Consider the following 16719-nt stretch of genomic DNA (forward strand, 5'->3'; position numbering starts at 1 on the left):
GAAATCTAGGGGTAACAATGGACTCAGACTTGAACTTCAATAGCCACATCAAATCAATAACATCTGCAGCTTTTTACCACCTAAAAAACATTGCAAAAATCAAAGGTAAACTGTCAAAACCAGACTTAGAGAGACTTATCCATTCATTTGTCTCCAGTAGGTTAGACGACTGTAACGTCCTGCTCACTGGCCTCTCCAAACGAGCCTTAACACAGAACAGAACATCCAGAACACTGCTGCTCGGGTCCTGACTAGAACCAGGAAGTACGAGCATATAAGTCCTGTGCTCAGGTCTCTGCACTGGCTCCTGTAGCTCGAAGAATAGACTTTAAAGCAGCTCTGCTTGTGTATAAGTCTCTCCATGGCCTAGCACCAAAGTACATCTAATTTCTTGTTGACAATTTCATTATGTCTCTTACAGAAAATTACCCATCCACTCTACAAATGTTTAAACAGTGAGGAGTAACTGTCATTTGTTGATGCATGACCTAACTGATGGGGGTGTGTCTTCTTTTCACAGACTATTTAACAGCTGATGAGACTGTAGTCCATCCTGATCAGTCATGGGTCGTCCTGGGATCCAGATGCAGACATGGGGGCTGTTTGTGACCGTCGTGTGCCTATATCTGGGTCAGGCCATGGCAGGACCGTAAGTAACATTTTTAAGACATAGATAAAACAGAAAATGTCAAAAGTATGATTTCATAATACAATTTTTGTATTTATGTTTTTACCACAGCCTTGAGTTTAATTTGAGCCATGTTTAGTCTCTAGTGTGTGTTGTTTTTAGTCAATGTTTTAAGCGAGAAATCGCATTACATTATCGGGGGAGATAGTTTAAATCTACTTTTTACTAATGTTATTGTGATACTAAAATTCTATTAGATTTAGATTCTAAGAAAAAGGCTTGATAATTAATCCAAATTTAGATAATACACTTTCAACACAAAATAATAGTAGTTTCTTTAACATATCCAGGTGTATATTAAAGAGGTCTTAGTTCTGATATAGACCATTTTAAAATAGCTCAGAAATGGTCAAATTTCTTTTTTTTTTTTATCAGTATCGACACTTGTTTAAATGAGTATCTTGTTTTGATTTTAGTTTTAGTATCAGTTAGTATCTGAGTGTCAGTGATTGTAATTTAAATGTTCTAATTTCTCATATATGTTTTTTGATACATATGCAACCAATACCCACAAAAAGTGTGATACATTTGCACACTACCTGCAAGTGTATCACACTTTTGTATTGTGTAATGTCTACTGTGTAATGTTTTTTTAAGTGAAACCCAAATGAGCAGCTAAGACAGATCCTAAAAAAACAATAAAAAATACAAAAACTAAAATAAAATGCCAGCTTTTCTTTCCAGTTTGTCTTGTTTCACAGTGTGTGCGTCTCTTTGTCTGCAGACACTACATGGTGGCTATTCCTGCCATCCTGGAGTCTGGAGCTCAGGTGAAGTTTTGTGCTAGTCTCATGAAGCCCAGCGAGTCCCTCACGATGACAGTGATGCTCAGGTCCCCAGATCTCAACACCACCCTCTTCCAGAAAGAATCTGACAGAGATTTCCACAACTGCCACCACTTTCTGGTATAGACATCTGTAACAAACACTTCATAAATCAAACATTTAGAAGTAGTGGTTAATCTATAAATACAGGCTACGCTATTCATTGCTTTCTGCTTCAGTGACTTTTGAGGACCTTTACTCATTCAAAATATGAACTAGTTTGTTTTGAATTTGTACTTGGTATTACAACGATGATAGATTTCCATCACTCTGAAACCATCCAATCATTCTCTTCCGCTTTATCCGGGTCCGGGTTGCGGAGGCAGCAGTTTCAGCAGGAAGGCCCAGACTTCCCTCTCTACACACACTTCTTCCATCTCTTCCGGGAGGATCCTGAGGCGTTCCCAGGCAGGTTGAGGGACATAGTTCCTCCAGCGTGTCCTGGATTTTCCCCGGGGCCACTTCCCGGTGGGATGTGACCAGAACACCTCCCGAGGGAGGCGTCCAGGAGGCATCCGGAATAGATGCCCGAGCCACCTCAGCTGCTCCTCTCGATGTGGAGGAGCAGCGGCTCTACTCCAAGCTCCTCCTGTGTGACTGAGCTCCTCACTCTGAAACTAATGAATACAAAATTTATTTTAAGGTTGAAGTAAATAATAAATCAGTTGATATGTTCTTTTTTTCCTGGTTTTAGCTGTTGTGATTGCTATGTTCAGACATTATCAATACTCCAATAATCAGCTATCCAAACTTTTCTCATTTCTCATCATTTCGGTCTATATACTACTATACTACTTTGAATAGAAATGTACACAATATTTTGTATATACCCTTAATCACACAGAAATGTGTGTGACCGGTGTGTCTCTGTGCCCTTTAGGCTCCTCTGGTGACTCATGAGCAGGTGCAGGACTTCCAGGTGGAGGTTCGAGGGAAAACGTTTTACTCACGAGAGGTTCGCAGAGTCCTGATCAAAATCAGTCGACCAGTGAGCTTCATCCAGACAGACAAACCCCTGTACCTCCCAGGACAAACTGGTAATTTATCTTATTTTAAAGTGTAAGACACATACTGTGGGTATATTCAAGTAACGCTGTAACTTTCTGGAGGTTTTCCTTTGATTCCATGGAAAAAGAACGTTAAAAACATACTTCGGAACTACTGTAGAAAGTTTTAACTAAAGTAACAACATTTCCGTGGAATCTTGCAGGAGGAGACCGTTCTCCAGGCCAAATTTTGTGCAGATAAAACCCACTCACAGTGAGTGGGTTTGCATCTGTTGTGGAATTTCTAATAGTAAAAAACCTTAAAGATATAAAATCAACAGAGAAGTTGTCTTGAATCAAAAAGTCTGGCTTATTGAATCAACTGTGCACAATTGTCAAAGAGCTGTTGTCCCTAGTAGTGTCGTCTTGCCCTCAGCTCACAAATGTAAATACATAGAGTATTTATACCATCAAAACAATCTTGCCAGTTTAGTCTAATCAAAGTGGCTGGAGGACGTCAGACGCACAAACAAGAGATACACTCTATACATAACAACAGATGGTATTACGAAGGTTAGGTCGAAAAGATCCATAACAATACAAATAAAGATTTATGCTAAAGAAAGCCATAGCACATCTTACATTTTTTTGTCCATTTTTGGGATAAAAGTTCCACCATGAAGCTTTAACTGCTACATATTTCTGAAGGACAAAACATTGTCATAGTTTTCCAAAGAACTTGAACTGGAGATTAAAATAATATTTGTTTGGTTGTTCCCAAAGTGCATCTTTGCCAGTTGCTTGCAGTGTTGTCTTCATCATTCCACCCAAAAAACATTTAGATTAATTATTTGGTGTGTGAATAGGATATGATGTTGCAGCCATCCTGATTAGTCAATTATGTAGATACTCAACGATCAAGCACATGATGTGATCAAGTCTTTTCCATTTTATAATCAATTACAGTATTCTGATTCTGTTAATGCAATTCCTTACCGCCTCCTTGTGGCCCGGAGCAGTGATTCTTTTGACCGATGAAAATGCTGTTGATAAAGTAATTGTTTAATTAATGTTTATGTTTTGGTCATTGCAAACCAAATATGAACCTAATGCAGCCATTATATAAGTCTATTTCTTTCTGCAGTGCACTTCAGGCTGGTGACGCTGGACACAAAGCTCAGACCTGCCTGTCGAAATGTGAGTGGCTTTATTGATTTGAATGAGGCAAACTGACCTCAGTTAGTTGCATCACTATGAGTTCAGTTTGTTCAATTAATACAGACTTAAAAGTTCAGAGAAACTCAGGGTCATAGCTCCCACACTTCTTTTTTACATAATTTTTTTTTTTTTTTTTGCTTAAATGCAGATTTAGAATTTTATCTGTGAAAAACCATTGTGATCTTTGCTCTCAGACATTGTCAATAATCTGATAACCAATAATCAATCACTTAAATTTGAAATAACCCGGTGCATGGAGTCTTAGATAAATATAACTTTACCAAAATGTATAAACGATGTGTGTAATCCCTCAATCTCCCAAATGGGACCTTCAGTTTTTGTATTCAAAATAAGCACTGCAAATTTTGATTATTTTTTCTTCTTTGCTTTCTTTTGCAGTATGACATCATCGAACTAGAGGTAAGACTTGGGAGGGGACACGTTTAGATTTTCAGGTGTTTGATTTTCACCAAACAAGGACTAAGCCCGGAGCTAAACCTGGTCTAGACCAGGACTAAACAAGGATTATAACAGGACCAAACAAAGTGCTCTTTGCTCTGCTGAAAATGATGAAAGTGGCGTCATTACTGTAAAACAAATGCTTTGTCTTTGTTTGTCAGGATCCAAACTCCAACCGCATTGGGCAGTGGGTGAACTACACTGCTGACAGTAAAATATTGCAGCTGTCTTACTCCCTGAATCCTGAGGCCAAAGAGGGCACCTACCAGATCACTGTCTCTTCTGGGGAGGACAAAATCGTCCACCCCTTCAAAGTGGAGCAGTATGGTAAGTGTTTGTCACTTCATAATGCATTATTCTGCACTTCCTTCCCATTGCAATTTAGACTCCAGATTATACACAAATGTACAACATTGTTATGTAGCCATTAAAACTATTTCAAATGCTGCTGAGTGAAATACCATTATAAAGAGCAGCAGAAAATCAGAAAGTCAGTGTACCATTTTCTATAATGAAGTTCTTTCAGATCAGTGTTACGGTTTTCAATGAACAGGTAAAAAGATCTACATATAGTGGAAATGAAAGTTCATTTGAGCTTCAAGTATAAAAAAATGAGTGTAGTTGGGCTGGTAGGCACGGCAGGTGAGCAGGATCTGACCACAGGAAAAACACTTTGGAAAAAAGCAACTGAAGAACTGCTAACTAATGTTGTAGATGAAACAAACTGGCGAGGAGTGGCTGCTCTTCTTATAGTGAGGTGGAGTGTAGATGTGCGCTCAGAGTAGCCACGCCCAGACAGGAGGAGACAGAGGATGAAGGGAGACAGATGGAAAACAGGACTGAACCAGAGCAGACTGTGACAAAATTAACCACAAGCAATTTGACTCATTTATAATTGATTAACATATAAATACAACTTTATTTTAACCCCCAGTTTTGCCAAAGTTTGATGTCAAACTCACGTCCATGGAGACAGTGAGCATTGCCCAAGAGGAAATCACGGTAGAAGCTTGTGCCAAGTAAGTCCAGTAAACCCTTCTTATTAAAAACTAAATAATAAAAACATCCCCCTCTCTTTAGATACACCTATGGGCAGCCTGTTCCTGGTATATTGAAAATGGATGCATGTAGACCAATCAACAGATACCTCTATGGCTATCATGATAATCCAGATGCCCTCCCAGAGGTCACTGCCCCCTGCCACAAGGAGAACAAACCGGTACATTGTCAATTTAATATACAACAGGAGCAAAAACGAGCTGCATAATAGAAGATAGATGGTTTTAAACCAGTATGCGAAATCCTAAAAAAATTAAATCCAACATGTACAATATAATCAGTTTTTGTTGTTTTTTTGGTTGTTTCTAGGCTGACAAGAATGGGTGTGCTACCTTTACTTTCCCTATGTCCACTTTCACAAAACTGGACCAAAAGGCTGTGCAGGACAAAATAGAGGTTGTGGTGAAAATGGAAGAGGAGGGAACAGGTAAATTTTTTATTTTTTTTAAATACAACTTAGATTTATGCATGCATGTTTGAGTATTCCTATCTTGCATTCGAGACACTACACTACTACTACAGGTCCTTTAAAATGACTAAAATGTAAACAATTATTTACATTTTTGATAGTTTATTAAAACTGTCAAAAAAGCTGCTCTGATTACGACATTTTCTGATCTATGTTATAACATTCTGTCCTCGTCACAAACAGACCTGGAGTTGTGTTTTGTTTCATTCACACATGTTTAACACACAAACCCTGCATATTTAGCCTGAGTTCCTCTTTCAAACACAAAACACTCCTCTGTTCCACCTTGTGATGTCATGTGGTAATACAGGAAGTGTTCCAATGTGTTTTTAAACTCCACACACCTTCACTAGAATCATTTGGATGATTTCAGACCTGGAATTTCCAGTGTCTACTGAACAAAAGGTAAATGAAGCTGTTAACTTTATAAGTATGGGCTTGATGACATCACAAGGTGGAACAGAGCATTTTGAGCTTTGGAGATGTCACACTGTTGTAATAAAGTGTTACTCAAACATGTGTGAATAAAACAACACACAGCTCCAGGTGCGCATAATATGAGACCTTTAGTATGTTTTCTTAAAAGCTTTTGTTTCTTCACAGGCACCACTTACACGCAACACAAAGGAATTTCTATTTCATACGTCATTGGAAAGTTGTCCTTTTTTGACACACCAAAGGTTTATGAGAAAGATACCACTATACAAGGAAAAGTAAGTCCATCACTTGTTACCTTGGTTACTAGTAAATTAACTCACATAATACTATCCGGTGTGTTTTAGGTTAAGGCCGTGAGATTTGATGACCAGCCCATGGCAAACACAGACTTGTACCTGTTTGAGGGCGAGCGCTGGTCGTCACGACACCTACAAAACCTCACAACCGACGGCAATGGAGTGGCCACTTTCTCCCTCGACACCTCGATATACAGGGGAGACATCCACCTCCACGTAAGACACTGAAGATGTAGATCAGAGGGCTCCAGGATCATTTTAAAAGCTCTTTCTTAGACAATAAGGGAATTTTTAATACTAAGTAATAGTATTTGTTTATTATAGCATGTGGTCTTACACTGATAAAACTCAAGATGAAACTGTTCAAGAAAGGTGACATTTTATCCAGTTATGTATCGATACTTGCTTAAATGAGTATCCAGTTATAATACTAGTTTTATTATTGATTAGTATCTGATTTTTGATACTTTTGACAACCCTACATGAAAGTCAATTCTTACATAATATGTTAACACTTTTTGAATGAATTCTGCCTCTGTCCTAAACCCCAGATCACTACCACTCCCGTGTTGGAGTACCCCGGATACAGGGTCCCGTTCTATGAGGCCGGGAACATTTTGCTGTCCATGGCCCTGGAGTCGACTCCAGACACCAAAACTGTGAGCTCCCTCGAGGTGAAGAGAAACTCTGAGACCCTCTCCTGTGACACTGAGGAGGAAATAACCATCAACTACAGCGTGGTGAAAGAGGACAAGGGGCCGATGGACGTCATATACCTGGTGAGACGCTCAGGCTCTGTATGACAGTATAGGACCAATATGTGCAGGTGGTAATAGCTGTGTCAATAACATTTCAGATAGTTACTTCATTGAGAAATTTGTTTTTATAGCTGTACATTTAAAAGGAACACAATATTATAGAAAAGATCAAAAATCTGTAACACAGAACAACACAGAGTGATATGTCTTGACAAACAGGTGACATTTTAAGTGTTTAAGTTTATACACAATTAAAAGAAGAGAGGGCCATGATATTTTATAAAAGTTGTACAGGTAGTTTAAAAAGACTCAATACTGAAAAACTCACCCCCATTTTAAGCAATACACTTTAATGGCCCATATTACACTATTTTCTGATCTGTTATAATGTTGTTTCCTCGTCACAAACAGACCTGCAGTTGTGTTTGTTTCATTCACACATGTTTAACACACACTGCATATTTAGGCTGAGTTCTTCTCCCAAACAGAAAACACTACACCTTTATGTCAGTCACTTGGACAATTTCTACAAATCTCTACTGAACTAAAGGTAAAAAGTAGCCATTAACTTGAAAACTCCCACTTCATGACATCACAAGGTGGAACAGAGCATTTTGAGCTTTTGAGATGTAGACAGACTAATAATAAAGTGTGACTCAAACATGTGAATGAAACAAAACACATCTCTAAACTTTAAACTATATGAGTAATTTGCTTTCGTAATGATTTTCTGTGTCCCCTATGACTGAACTTATTATAAATGGTACATATAAACATGGTTTGAACGGTTTATTTTACTACAACACTAAATGACTTCAGTATCACCACTGTATGAAATATATTATGTATTTCTGATATAATTTCAGGTCCTTGCCAGAGATGGTATTGTGATGCAGGGACGTAAGCGAATTGTTGTGTCTAAAGACGCAGGTAAATGATGAGATTGTTTTACTACCAAAGTGAAAAATGTGAAAAAACAGCATCTGTTGATGCAGATGTCCCTTTTAATCTTTCAGTGACTGAGGACAGCTTTTCGTTCAAGTTACAAATCACTGCAGAATTAGCTCCTGATTTTACCGTTGTGGCCTACGCCGTCCTGCCTAGCTCCTTCGTCATCGCCCACAGCGCCGGGTTTCAAACCGAGAAATGTTTTAGCCACAAGGTCAGTGCAAGATAACATACTGAAAATATACTGGAAGTATAAAGAAACACAATGTACAGTTTCATCTTGTTACTGACAGATAAGACATATGATTGACTGAGGCTGAGTATGTGGATGTCTTAACTGGCTACATGTTTTTTAAATGTTGTTGATTTCATTGCTGAATCTTGTCTAAGAACAAAATGTCATTTTATAACCAGTATTTAAATGTGTAAGCTTTTTAGTTGTGTAGTTCATAATGAATCGACAGATATTTGTGTGAGGAGGTAGTATCACAGTGAATTCACACAATGCATATAGATTTTTTTTATGTTCACGTCATAGGATTTTTTTTCTTTTTTTACCTCACCTCAGACCTTGAAAACATGCAATCTTTTTTTTATTAGTTTATTTGAAGGGACAGTGTGCAAAAAAAACATTAATAGATGCTTTGCACCAGATTGTAGCCAAAGCTAATTTCCATCTGTAGTCCCTGAACAGGTGAGAAATACAATACAATATAAAATATAAGCAATATAATACAGTACAGGAGGTAAAGTGCGGGACATAAACAACAAATAACAGAATAAATACAGTGTAGTCGCTATCAGATGATAGCCACGAGGGTAGCATCTGATAGCGCTGTACCTTATTGGTATTGTGAATGTAAACAAGACAGTAATATGACACTCAAACAGTACAATAACACTCATGATATGGTAATCTAGTGGCCATCAGATGGTACCCACGAGGGTAACATCTGATGGCCGAATACCTGTCTGGTATAGTTAGTGTAAGCAGGACTGAGGTCAGATCTGTGGCCAGCTCTCCACAGATCTGACCTGTAACTTGGCTTGGTCGGGCCATTTGATTATCTCCATGAAGACAGATATGTTACATGCCAGACAGTCTACTCTCCACCATAAAAGTGACATACTGCACCTTTAGACTGTGTGGATATGATTCTTGCACATACTGAAACATGCAGTAATAGTTTGGTTTGTTGTTTAGGTGGAGGTTGAGTTTACGCCGTCCCAGGGCGTCCCAGGAGAAGATGCCTCCCTGCGCGTGACGGGACACTCCAGCTCCCTGTGTGGAATCAGCGCCATCGACCAGAGCGTCCTCATCCAAGAACCGGGAAAATATCTAAAACCGGAAATGGTTAGTTAGAATCACACAGCATCAAAATACACTCATAGGCTATTTATTAGTGTTAGAGTGAGGGATCAAAAGTAGCAATATATCAAATACTAATGCCTTATGCCTTGTGTGTTATTTTTACATTTTTATAAAGCATGCAACACGGCAATTTTGGTCACAGTCATCAAAGTGGAAAATAAATATCATCCCATCCTTAGTGACAAAAATCTGATCTAATTATTGTCCCAAAAATGCATCAATATCTATTATTTTTGACAATATGACTAAACCTTATAGCTGCATTCAATTAAAAACTCTATAACCGCAAATGCTCTTCTCTTTTATAATTGTCCATTGTCTTTTTTTTTTTTTTTTTTCAGATTTACAACTTGCTGCCTAGAAACAGATATGTCCCCTATCAGGCACGAGACCCCACAGAATGTCTCCAGGTCAGACCCAAACGATCCATCTGGCCCTACCCAGGAAACAAAGACGATCCCTTCACTGTCTTCCAGGTAAAAATATCTATACATCTTTTCTGCTAAATATACAGTGAGGCAGATAAGTATTTGAACACCCTGTGATTTTGTAAGTTTTCCCACAATCATGGAGGGGTCTGAAATGTTCATCTTAGTTGCATGTCCACTGCGAGAGACGCAATCTAAAAAAAAAAATCAGGAAATCACATTGTATGATTTTTAAAATAATGTATTTATATGTTACTGCTGCAAATAAGTATTTGAACACCTGACAAAATCAATGTTAATATTTGGTACAGTGGCCTTTGTTTATAATCACAGAGGTCATATGTTTTCTGTAGGTTTTCATCAGGTTTGCACACACTGCAGGAGGGATTTTGGCCCACTCCTCCACACAGATCTTCTCTAGATCAGTCAGGTTTCAGGGCTGTCACTGAGAAACACAGAGTTTGATCTCCCTCCAAAGATTTTCTATTGGGTTTAGGTCTGGAGACGGGCTAGGCCACTCCAGAACCTTGATATGCTTACGGAGCCGCTCCTTGGTTATCCTGGCTGTGCTTCGGGTCATTGTCATGTTGGAAGACCCAGCCATGACCCATCTTCAATGCTCTAACTGAGGGAAGGAGGTTCCCCAAAATCTCGCAATACATGGCCCCGGTCATCCTCTCCTTAATACAGTGCAGTCGTCCTGTCCCATGTGCAGAAAAATACCCCCAAAGCATGATGTTTCCACCCTCATGCTTCACAGTAGGGATGGTGTTCTTTGGATGGTTCTCATCATTCTTCTTCCTCCAAACACGGCGAGTGGAATTAAGACCAAAAAGTTTTGGTCTATTTTGGTCTCATCTGACCACATGACTTTCTCCCATGACTCCTCTGGATCATCCAAATGGTCATTGTCAAACTTAAGACGGGCCTGGACATGTCTTGGTTTAAGCAGGGGAACCTTCTGTGCCATGCATGATTTTAAACCATGACGTCTTAGTGTATTACTAACAGTAACCTTGGAAACGGTGGTCCCAGCTCTTTTCAGGTCATTGACCAGCTTCTCTCGTGTAGTTCTGGGTTGATTCCTCACCTTTCTTAGGATCATTGAGACCCCACGAGGTGAGATCTTGTATGGAGCCCCAGTCCGAGGGAGATTGACAGTCATGTTTAGCTTCTTCCATTTTCTAATAATTGCTCCAACAGTGGATCTTTTTACACCAAGCTGCTTGGCAATTGCCCCGTAGCCCTTTCCAGCATTGTGGAGGTCGACAATTGTGTTTCATGTGCATTAGGACAGTTCTTTGGTCTTGGCCATATTAGTAGTTGGAGTCTTACTGATTGTATGGGGTGGACAGGTGTCTTTATGCAGCTAACGATCTCAAACAGGTGCTTCTAATTTAGGATAATAAGTGGAGTGGAGGTGAACTTTTTAAAGCTGGACTAACAGGTCTTTCGGGGTCAGAATTCTGGCTGATAGACAGGTGTTCAAATACTTATTTGCAGCAGTAACGTACAAATAAATTATTAAAAAAATTATACAATGTGATTTCCAGATTTTTTTTTTTTAGATTGTGTCTCTCACAGTGGACGTGCAACTAAGATGAACATTTCAGACCCCTCCATGATTTCTAAGTGAGAGAACTTGCAAAATCACAGGGTGTTCAAATACTTATTTGCCTCACTGTATGCAGGATATTTAACATAGAGCTATAATTTTCCATAGAGCCCAAGTCACAGTTTTAATTGGAAATCAAATTGGAAGATGACAGTTTGTTTTTATATTGTCATATTGCACTAATCTTGCACATCAAGATAGATCCTTGTTTGTGAGTTCACAAAGAATCCATCTTTGCATTCACCCATTGTAAGGTTAATCAGTAAGGCGAACCAATCACAGAGCAGCATTGAGGTTTGTGCAGAAACCAAAGGCAAAGTGCCCAAGTAAACCAAAACAAACACGATGACACTGACATTCATACTTCAGCCTATTTTAGCATCAATACGGCATATTGTGCTAAGTGCTTTGTGACTGTGTGGACAGGGAAGATGTCTGTGCCTTTCTCTCAACTGGATGTAACAAAAATTAGATTTTTTTAAAATTAGAACATTGGACTGAAGATGGCTACAAACCTGATGATCCGAGTGCCTGACTGCCTCAGCTATTTGGGACGAGAATACCATTTTGGATCCCGCTATAGTAATCTCAATTTTTTATTATTACACATTCATTTTGCTACTATACTTTTTGCATTTGCATTATCTGATTTGTAATGTTATAGGATATGACATTGGAGTTGCTAGAATGGAAGACCGAGGCGTGACGATGGCTGTTCCCGGGGTGGTATTCGGAGGTGCTGCTCCTCCTCCTCCTCCTCCTCTTCCAGCGATAGAGACTGTCCGAACCTTCTTTCCTGAGACCTGGATCTGGAACCTGGTGGAAATCGGGTTAGTACTGCAAAAATAAAATCTTTTCAAATTCTAATTGTTGGGCTTTAACCTTAAAGGTACACTATGTCACTTTTCTGCTGTGGAATAATACAGGCAAAGCCTCAATAAAGCTTCTCATTGTTTACTACTAAATATATTTCTCTTCAATGTATGGTCATTTTTTTACATCTGTATTTTTGTTTTTTCAGGCCTTCTGGAAAGGTGGACATGGCCGTGAAGATCCCGGACACCATCACGACCTGGGTGACAGAGGCCTTCTGTCTGTCCCCTCAGGGCTTCGGTCTGGCCCCACGAAAAGAGTTCACCGTGTTCCAGCCATTCTTCCTGCAGCTCAGCCTGCCTTACTCCATCATCAGAGGAGAGAGCTTCCAACTCAAGGCCAATGTCTTCAACTACCTCACCAGCTGCATGATGGTGACTGTACAATAATCGACTCTTATAATAGTTCATTAGTCGGTTTGGGCGATATAGTGATTCAGGTATCGGCATTGTTGATATCGGAGTCTCCGTGTGCCCGTGTGTGATTACCAGTTTGTCCTCGGTGCAGATTTGTCTTTTTGAACAGACTCAGGAGTAAAGAGAGAAATAGAAAAGCAGTGAGGCTAAAAATATGGCTGCTTACACAATCATGCAACACATTATGTTGTATCTCAGATATAACTTAACATAAATTTAGTTTTAAAATCTAAAAATCCTTTTGCTTTTGTCAGGTTGCTGTAACCCCAGCCCAGTCTGAGGACTACACCCTGACCCCAGTCCCTGGAGTCGACTACACGTTCTGTCTCTGTGGCAACGAGCGCAAGACTGTCAGCTGGACTATGGACGCCACTGCTCTGGGTGAGGCTTTTGCACAGCCAGGGTTTGTTTTTTTTAAGCCTATTAAAAAAGTACTTTTATGCATTTATTACAGATTTTTTTGAGATAGCAAGAATTGAAAATACTATATTATAATATGTACGGCTGTAGTTGTTTAGTCGATTAATCGGTCAATGGTGCCTTAATCAATAAAAACTTGTGTTTGTTGACTGAACATATTATTTAGAGTTTAAGGATTATGGGACAACACCAGAAAGGAGAAGTTATTGTGTGTTAGCAAAGATTTGGTATTTTTGGGTATTTATGTGTAGAAAGTCACTCATGATTCACAAGTTTAATCTGTCTCTATATAAATACATTGTTTTCTTGTACTTTTTCTGTATCAATAGTTTTGTGAGTGCAGTTTGGGTCAGACACACAGAGACAACAGGCAGGACCAAGAGTGTCTTCAGTCGACTGTAGCCCTAATATGAGAAAACACTCAGGTTTCTTAGAAAATAGTGTCGTTATAAAAACATTCTCTTTTGATGTTTAAATTAATGAAAGTAAATGAACAGTGTCTTAATCAGACTGAATCAGTTTGCATGAAAGATGATTGATGGAAATTGTGTGCGTCCTCCAGGCTCTATGAACGTGACAGTTAGAGCCGAGGCTGTGGCTTCTCAAGCGTCATGTGACAATGAGATCGTCCTTGTCCCTGAGAGAGGACGCATCGATGTGGTCACCCGGCCCCTCATTGTGAAGGTACACACACAACGACTGTTCTTCAGTTAATACATCAGTAATATATCATTTTATATTACGACATTATAACACATATATCTTTGTCCAGGTGAGTTTTCTTGTAATTTTGTAAGTTTCAAGTCACAAATGATATCAAAATGTTTTTTTCTTTTGTCAGGCTGAAGGAATTGAGATGATGAAGAGCCACAACCTGCTAGTCTGCCCTAAAGGTACGACCAAATATGAGCTAAGCGCTGTGTATTATTATTATTATTATTATTATTATTATTATTATTATCATCATTATTATTATTATTATTATTATTACAAAATCAAATTAATTGTTGTTGTTTTTTATAACTGTAAAATACACAGAAGAGACTCTGATTGAAGAGATTCAAGTTCAACTCCCTGAAAATGTGATTGTTGGGTCTGCTCGGGCTGCAGTGTCAGTGCTGGGTAAGAGTTTACAAAAAGATTAATAATAAAAAAATATTTAAAATGTGTTTAATTAAGGTTTATTGGCAAGTAGTTAAAGCAAAATTGACTTTTCAGAGCTTTTGACCGTGTTATAGTTGTTTCCCCTTCACCATTTACTCACCTGAAGTTGTATTTGGAGTGACTCCTGCATGTTTGAGCATCTTGCATCTGCATCTTTAATCACTTATTTTTTGCTGTTTTCACTGCCACCGGCCACGCCCACCACTGTCCAGTTTTATTTTCTTAGTGATACTCGTAGGATTCTGCAGCTTTACATAGTCATTTTGGTACAGATGAAAAAAAATCAGCTGCTCAGTAGTGTGATCTGCAGCCATCACAGATGCCGACAGCTGCATGGCTCTTTGTTGTAATGACGTTTATGGCGATGTCAACTAAGGCAGACGTCAGCAGAATGTTTTTTCCTTTTTTATTAAGTCTTTTTAGATGAATATTGCAATTTAAAATTCCCAATTTATGATGATACATGGGTGTAACTATAAAGCAGACACAAGCACAATTAGCGAAAAGCATTCTTAAATATTGAGTCATTGAGAAACAATGACTATAACAATATTTATATGACAAAAATGTGATCATTTTTTATATGGTTTGAGTGTAATATCTTGAAATGGCATACACCCATATAAAGCTGTAATAATGAGTGTGTTTGTGCAGGTGACATTTTGGGCAGAGCCATGAAGAACCTGGACGGTCTCCTACAGATGCCTTATGGCTGCGGGGAGCAAAATATGGCGCTCCTGGCCCCAAACATTTACATCATGGAGTATCTAAAAATTACAAACCAGCTCACATCAGAGCTCCAGGAGAAGGCCACACACTATCTGACCAGTGGTGAGTGAAACCAAATTTAAGGGTCCTGGTTTGAGCCCAGTTTAGTCCCGATGTACTTGGTTTGATCCTGCTCTAGTCCTGGTGTAGTCCTAGTCTGTTCTTGGTTTAGTTCCAGGATTAATCCCTGTTTTGATGCAGTGTTATTACACCCAAAATTGTATTGTTTTCAGGTTAGAGGAATCACAAAAACACATTTATTTTTAAAAGTGTGGTGCCCAACTCTAGTTTGATGTTGAATCTTTCAGAACTACCTGTGCTGAGGTGCCCACCTGTCATGAGGCCTTAGTCCATGTCCCACGCATTTAGAGAATACCCCACTGTTGTAATGCTACATGAATTGTATAAAACATCATATTGCATACATGATAGTTAAATAATAACAAAAATAAATAGCTGCTTTTCTCATAAAGAAAACAGGACTTTTTGGCTGTAAATGCAATAGCACCCATTGATGTTCCTCTCTCTCTGTGAACTGTTTTGGTAAACACTTAAATATTACGGTGTCCCTCCATTTTACAACAACATGATCCTCTTGTTTTTTTTGTTTTTACAGTTTGAGATACTCACCATAGAAATTGGCTCTCATAGATCCCTCTGTTCCTGAGATGGACTCACACAGTGTTGTTGCTTTTTATGTCCCAGGTTACCAGAGGCAGCTGAACTACAAACACAGTAATGGCGCCTACAGCACTTTTGGAGCTCCAGGATCAGAAAACACATGGTGGGTAAATTTAAGAAGCTGAAGAAGTTTTTTGGCAGTATTAAGTATTGAACTATACATACATAGAGCAGTATTTTACATTTTGTTCATTGTAATTCATTGTTTTTTGAGCCCTCAAGACTTCAGTTTTGACTAATATAATGTTATAATCCCCCTTAAACTTTCTGTAAATATTGTACGGTATAAGTTGTAGAGTGGTTAGTATTTCTGCGTCTGGCTAAAGACATGTCAATACTGTATGAATGCAGTGGAGATTATGACTACATTACAGATTGTGCATATTTATTCCTCAGGCTGACTGCTTTTGTCCTGAGATCCTTTGTGAAAGCCAAAAATTTCATCTACATCGACCCAGTAAATATCCAGGACGCAAAGACGTGGCTGGAGTCGACACAGATGCCAAACGGCTGCTTTGCACTAGCTGGAAAGTTGTTTCACAACAGAATGAAGGTAAAAAATAAACTTAACATATGCCTGTAGACCACTTAAAATACAATTCTTTATGCTGTTTAAAGACACTGACTGATTCACGTTTAAGGGAGGAGTTTCTGATGAAGTCACTCTGACTGCCTACATCACTGCTGCGTTCTTGGAGATGGGCGTGCCTGTAGATGTGAGTAAAAAAATATTTTTGGTACAAAAACAGATAAACAAAAATGTTACTTGTTACAGTTTTGTTTTATTTGATTTATTTGTAATATATCAACATATTAGTCACTGCACACGTACCACCAGG

General features: G+C 38.8%; 1 protein-coding gene across 3 annotated transcripts in view; it reads left to right on the plus strand.

Annotated features, from left to right (window-relative positions):
* The first annotated feature begins 525 nt into the window (after nucleotides 1-525).
* LOC117380106 (alpha-2-macroglobulin-like protein 1) overlaps nucleotides 526-16719 on the plus strand; it is a 40270-nt gene continuing 24076 nt past the window's right edge. The window contains exons 1-27 of one of the 3 annotated variants that reach the window (XM_055225853.1): nucleotides 526-649; nucleotides 1413-1593; nucleotides 2393-2549; nucleotides 3643-3695; nucleotides 4116-4136; nucleotides 4337-4502; nucleotides 5110-5194; nucleotides 5256-5394; nucleotides 5544-5661; nucleotides 6307-6416; nucleotides 6486-6653; nucleotides 6989-7216; nucleotides 8062-8125; nucleotides 8212-8357; nucleotides 9348-9497; nucleotides 9857-9991; nucleotides 12047-12140; nucleotides 12223-12388; nucleotides 12580-12805; nucleotides 13102-13228; nucleotides 13830-13951; nucleotides 14109-14160; nucleotides 14306-14389; nucleotides 15086-15262; nucleotides 15905-15983; nucleotides 16277-16433; nucleotides 16522-16596. In XM_055225853.1, the coding sequence (XP_055081828.1) occupies nucleotides 564-649; nucleotides 1413-1593; nucleotides 2393-2549; nucleotides 3643-3695; nucleotides 4116-4136; nucleotides 4337-4502; nucleotides 5110-5194; nucleotides 5256-5394; nucleotides 5544-5661; nucleotides 6307-6416; nucleotides 6486-6653; nucleotides 6989-7216; nucleotides 8062-8125; nucleotides 8212-8357; nucleotides 9348-9497; nucleotides 9857-9991; nucleotides 12047-12140; nucleotides 12223-12388; nucleotides 12580-12805; nucleotides 13102-13228; nucleotides 13830-13951; nucleotides 14109-14160; nucleotides 14306-14389; nucleotides 15086-15262; nucleotides 15905-15983; nucleotides 16277-16433; nucleotides 16522-16596 (3366 nt within the window). In that variant the 5' untranslated portion in view covers nucleotides 526-563. The remainder of the gene's footprint in view (nucleotides 650-1412; nucleotides 1594-2392; nucleotides 2550-3642; nucleotides 3696-4115; nucleotides 4137-4336; nucleotides 4503-5109; nucleotides 5195-5255; nucleotides 5395-5543; nucleotides 5662-6306; nucleotides 6417-6485; nucleotides 6654-6988; nucleotides 7217-8061; nucleotides 8126-8211; nucleotides 8358-9347; nucleotides 9498-9856; nucleotides 9992-12046; nucleotides 12141-12222; nucleotides 12389-12579; nucleotides 12806-13101; nucleotides 13229-13829; nucleotides 13952-14108; nucleotides 14161-14305; nucleotides 14390-15085; nucleotides 15263-15904; nucleotides 15984-16276; nucleotides 16434-16521; nucleotides 16597-16719) is intronic. The other 2 variants (XM_055225852.1, XM_055225854.1) reach the window with 2 other exon arrangements.

The sequence above is a fragment of the Periophthalmus magnuspinnatus genome, chromosome 13 (assembly GCF_009829125.3).
Source record: "Periophthalmus magnuspinnatus isolate fPerMag1 chromosome 13, fPerMag1.2.pri, whole genome shotgun sequence".
NCBI lineage: Eukaryota > Metazoa > Chordata > Actinopteri > Gobiiformes > Gobiidae > Periophthalmus > Periophthalmus magnuspinnatus.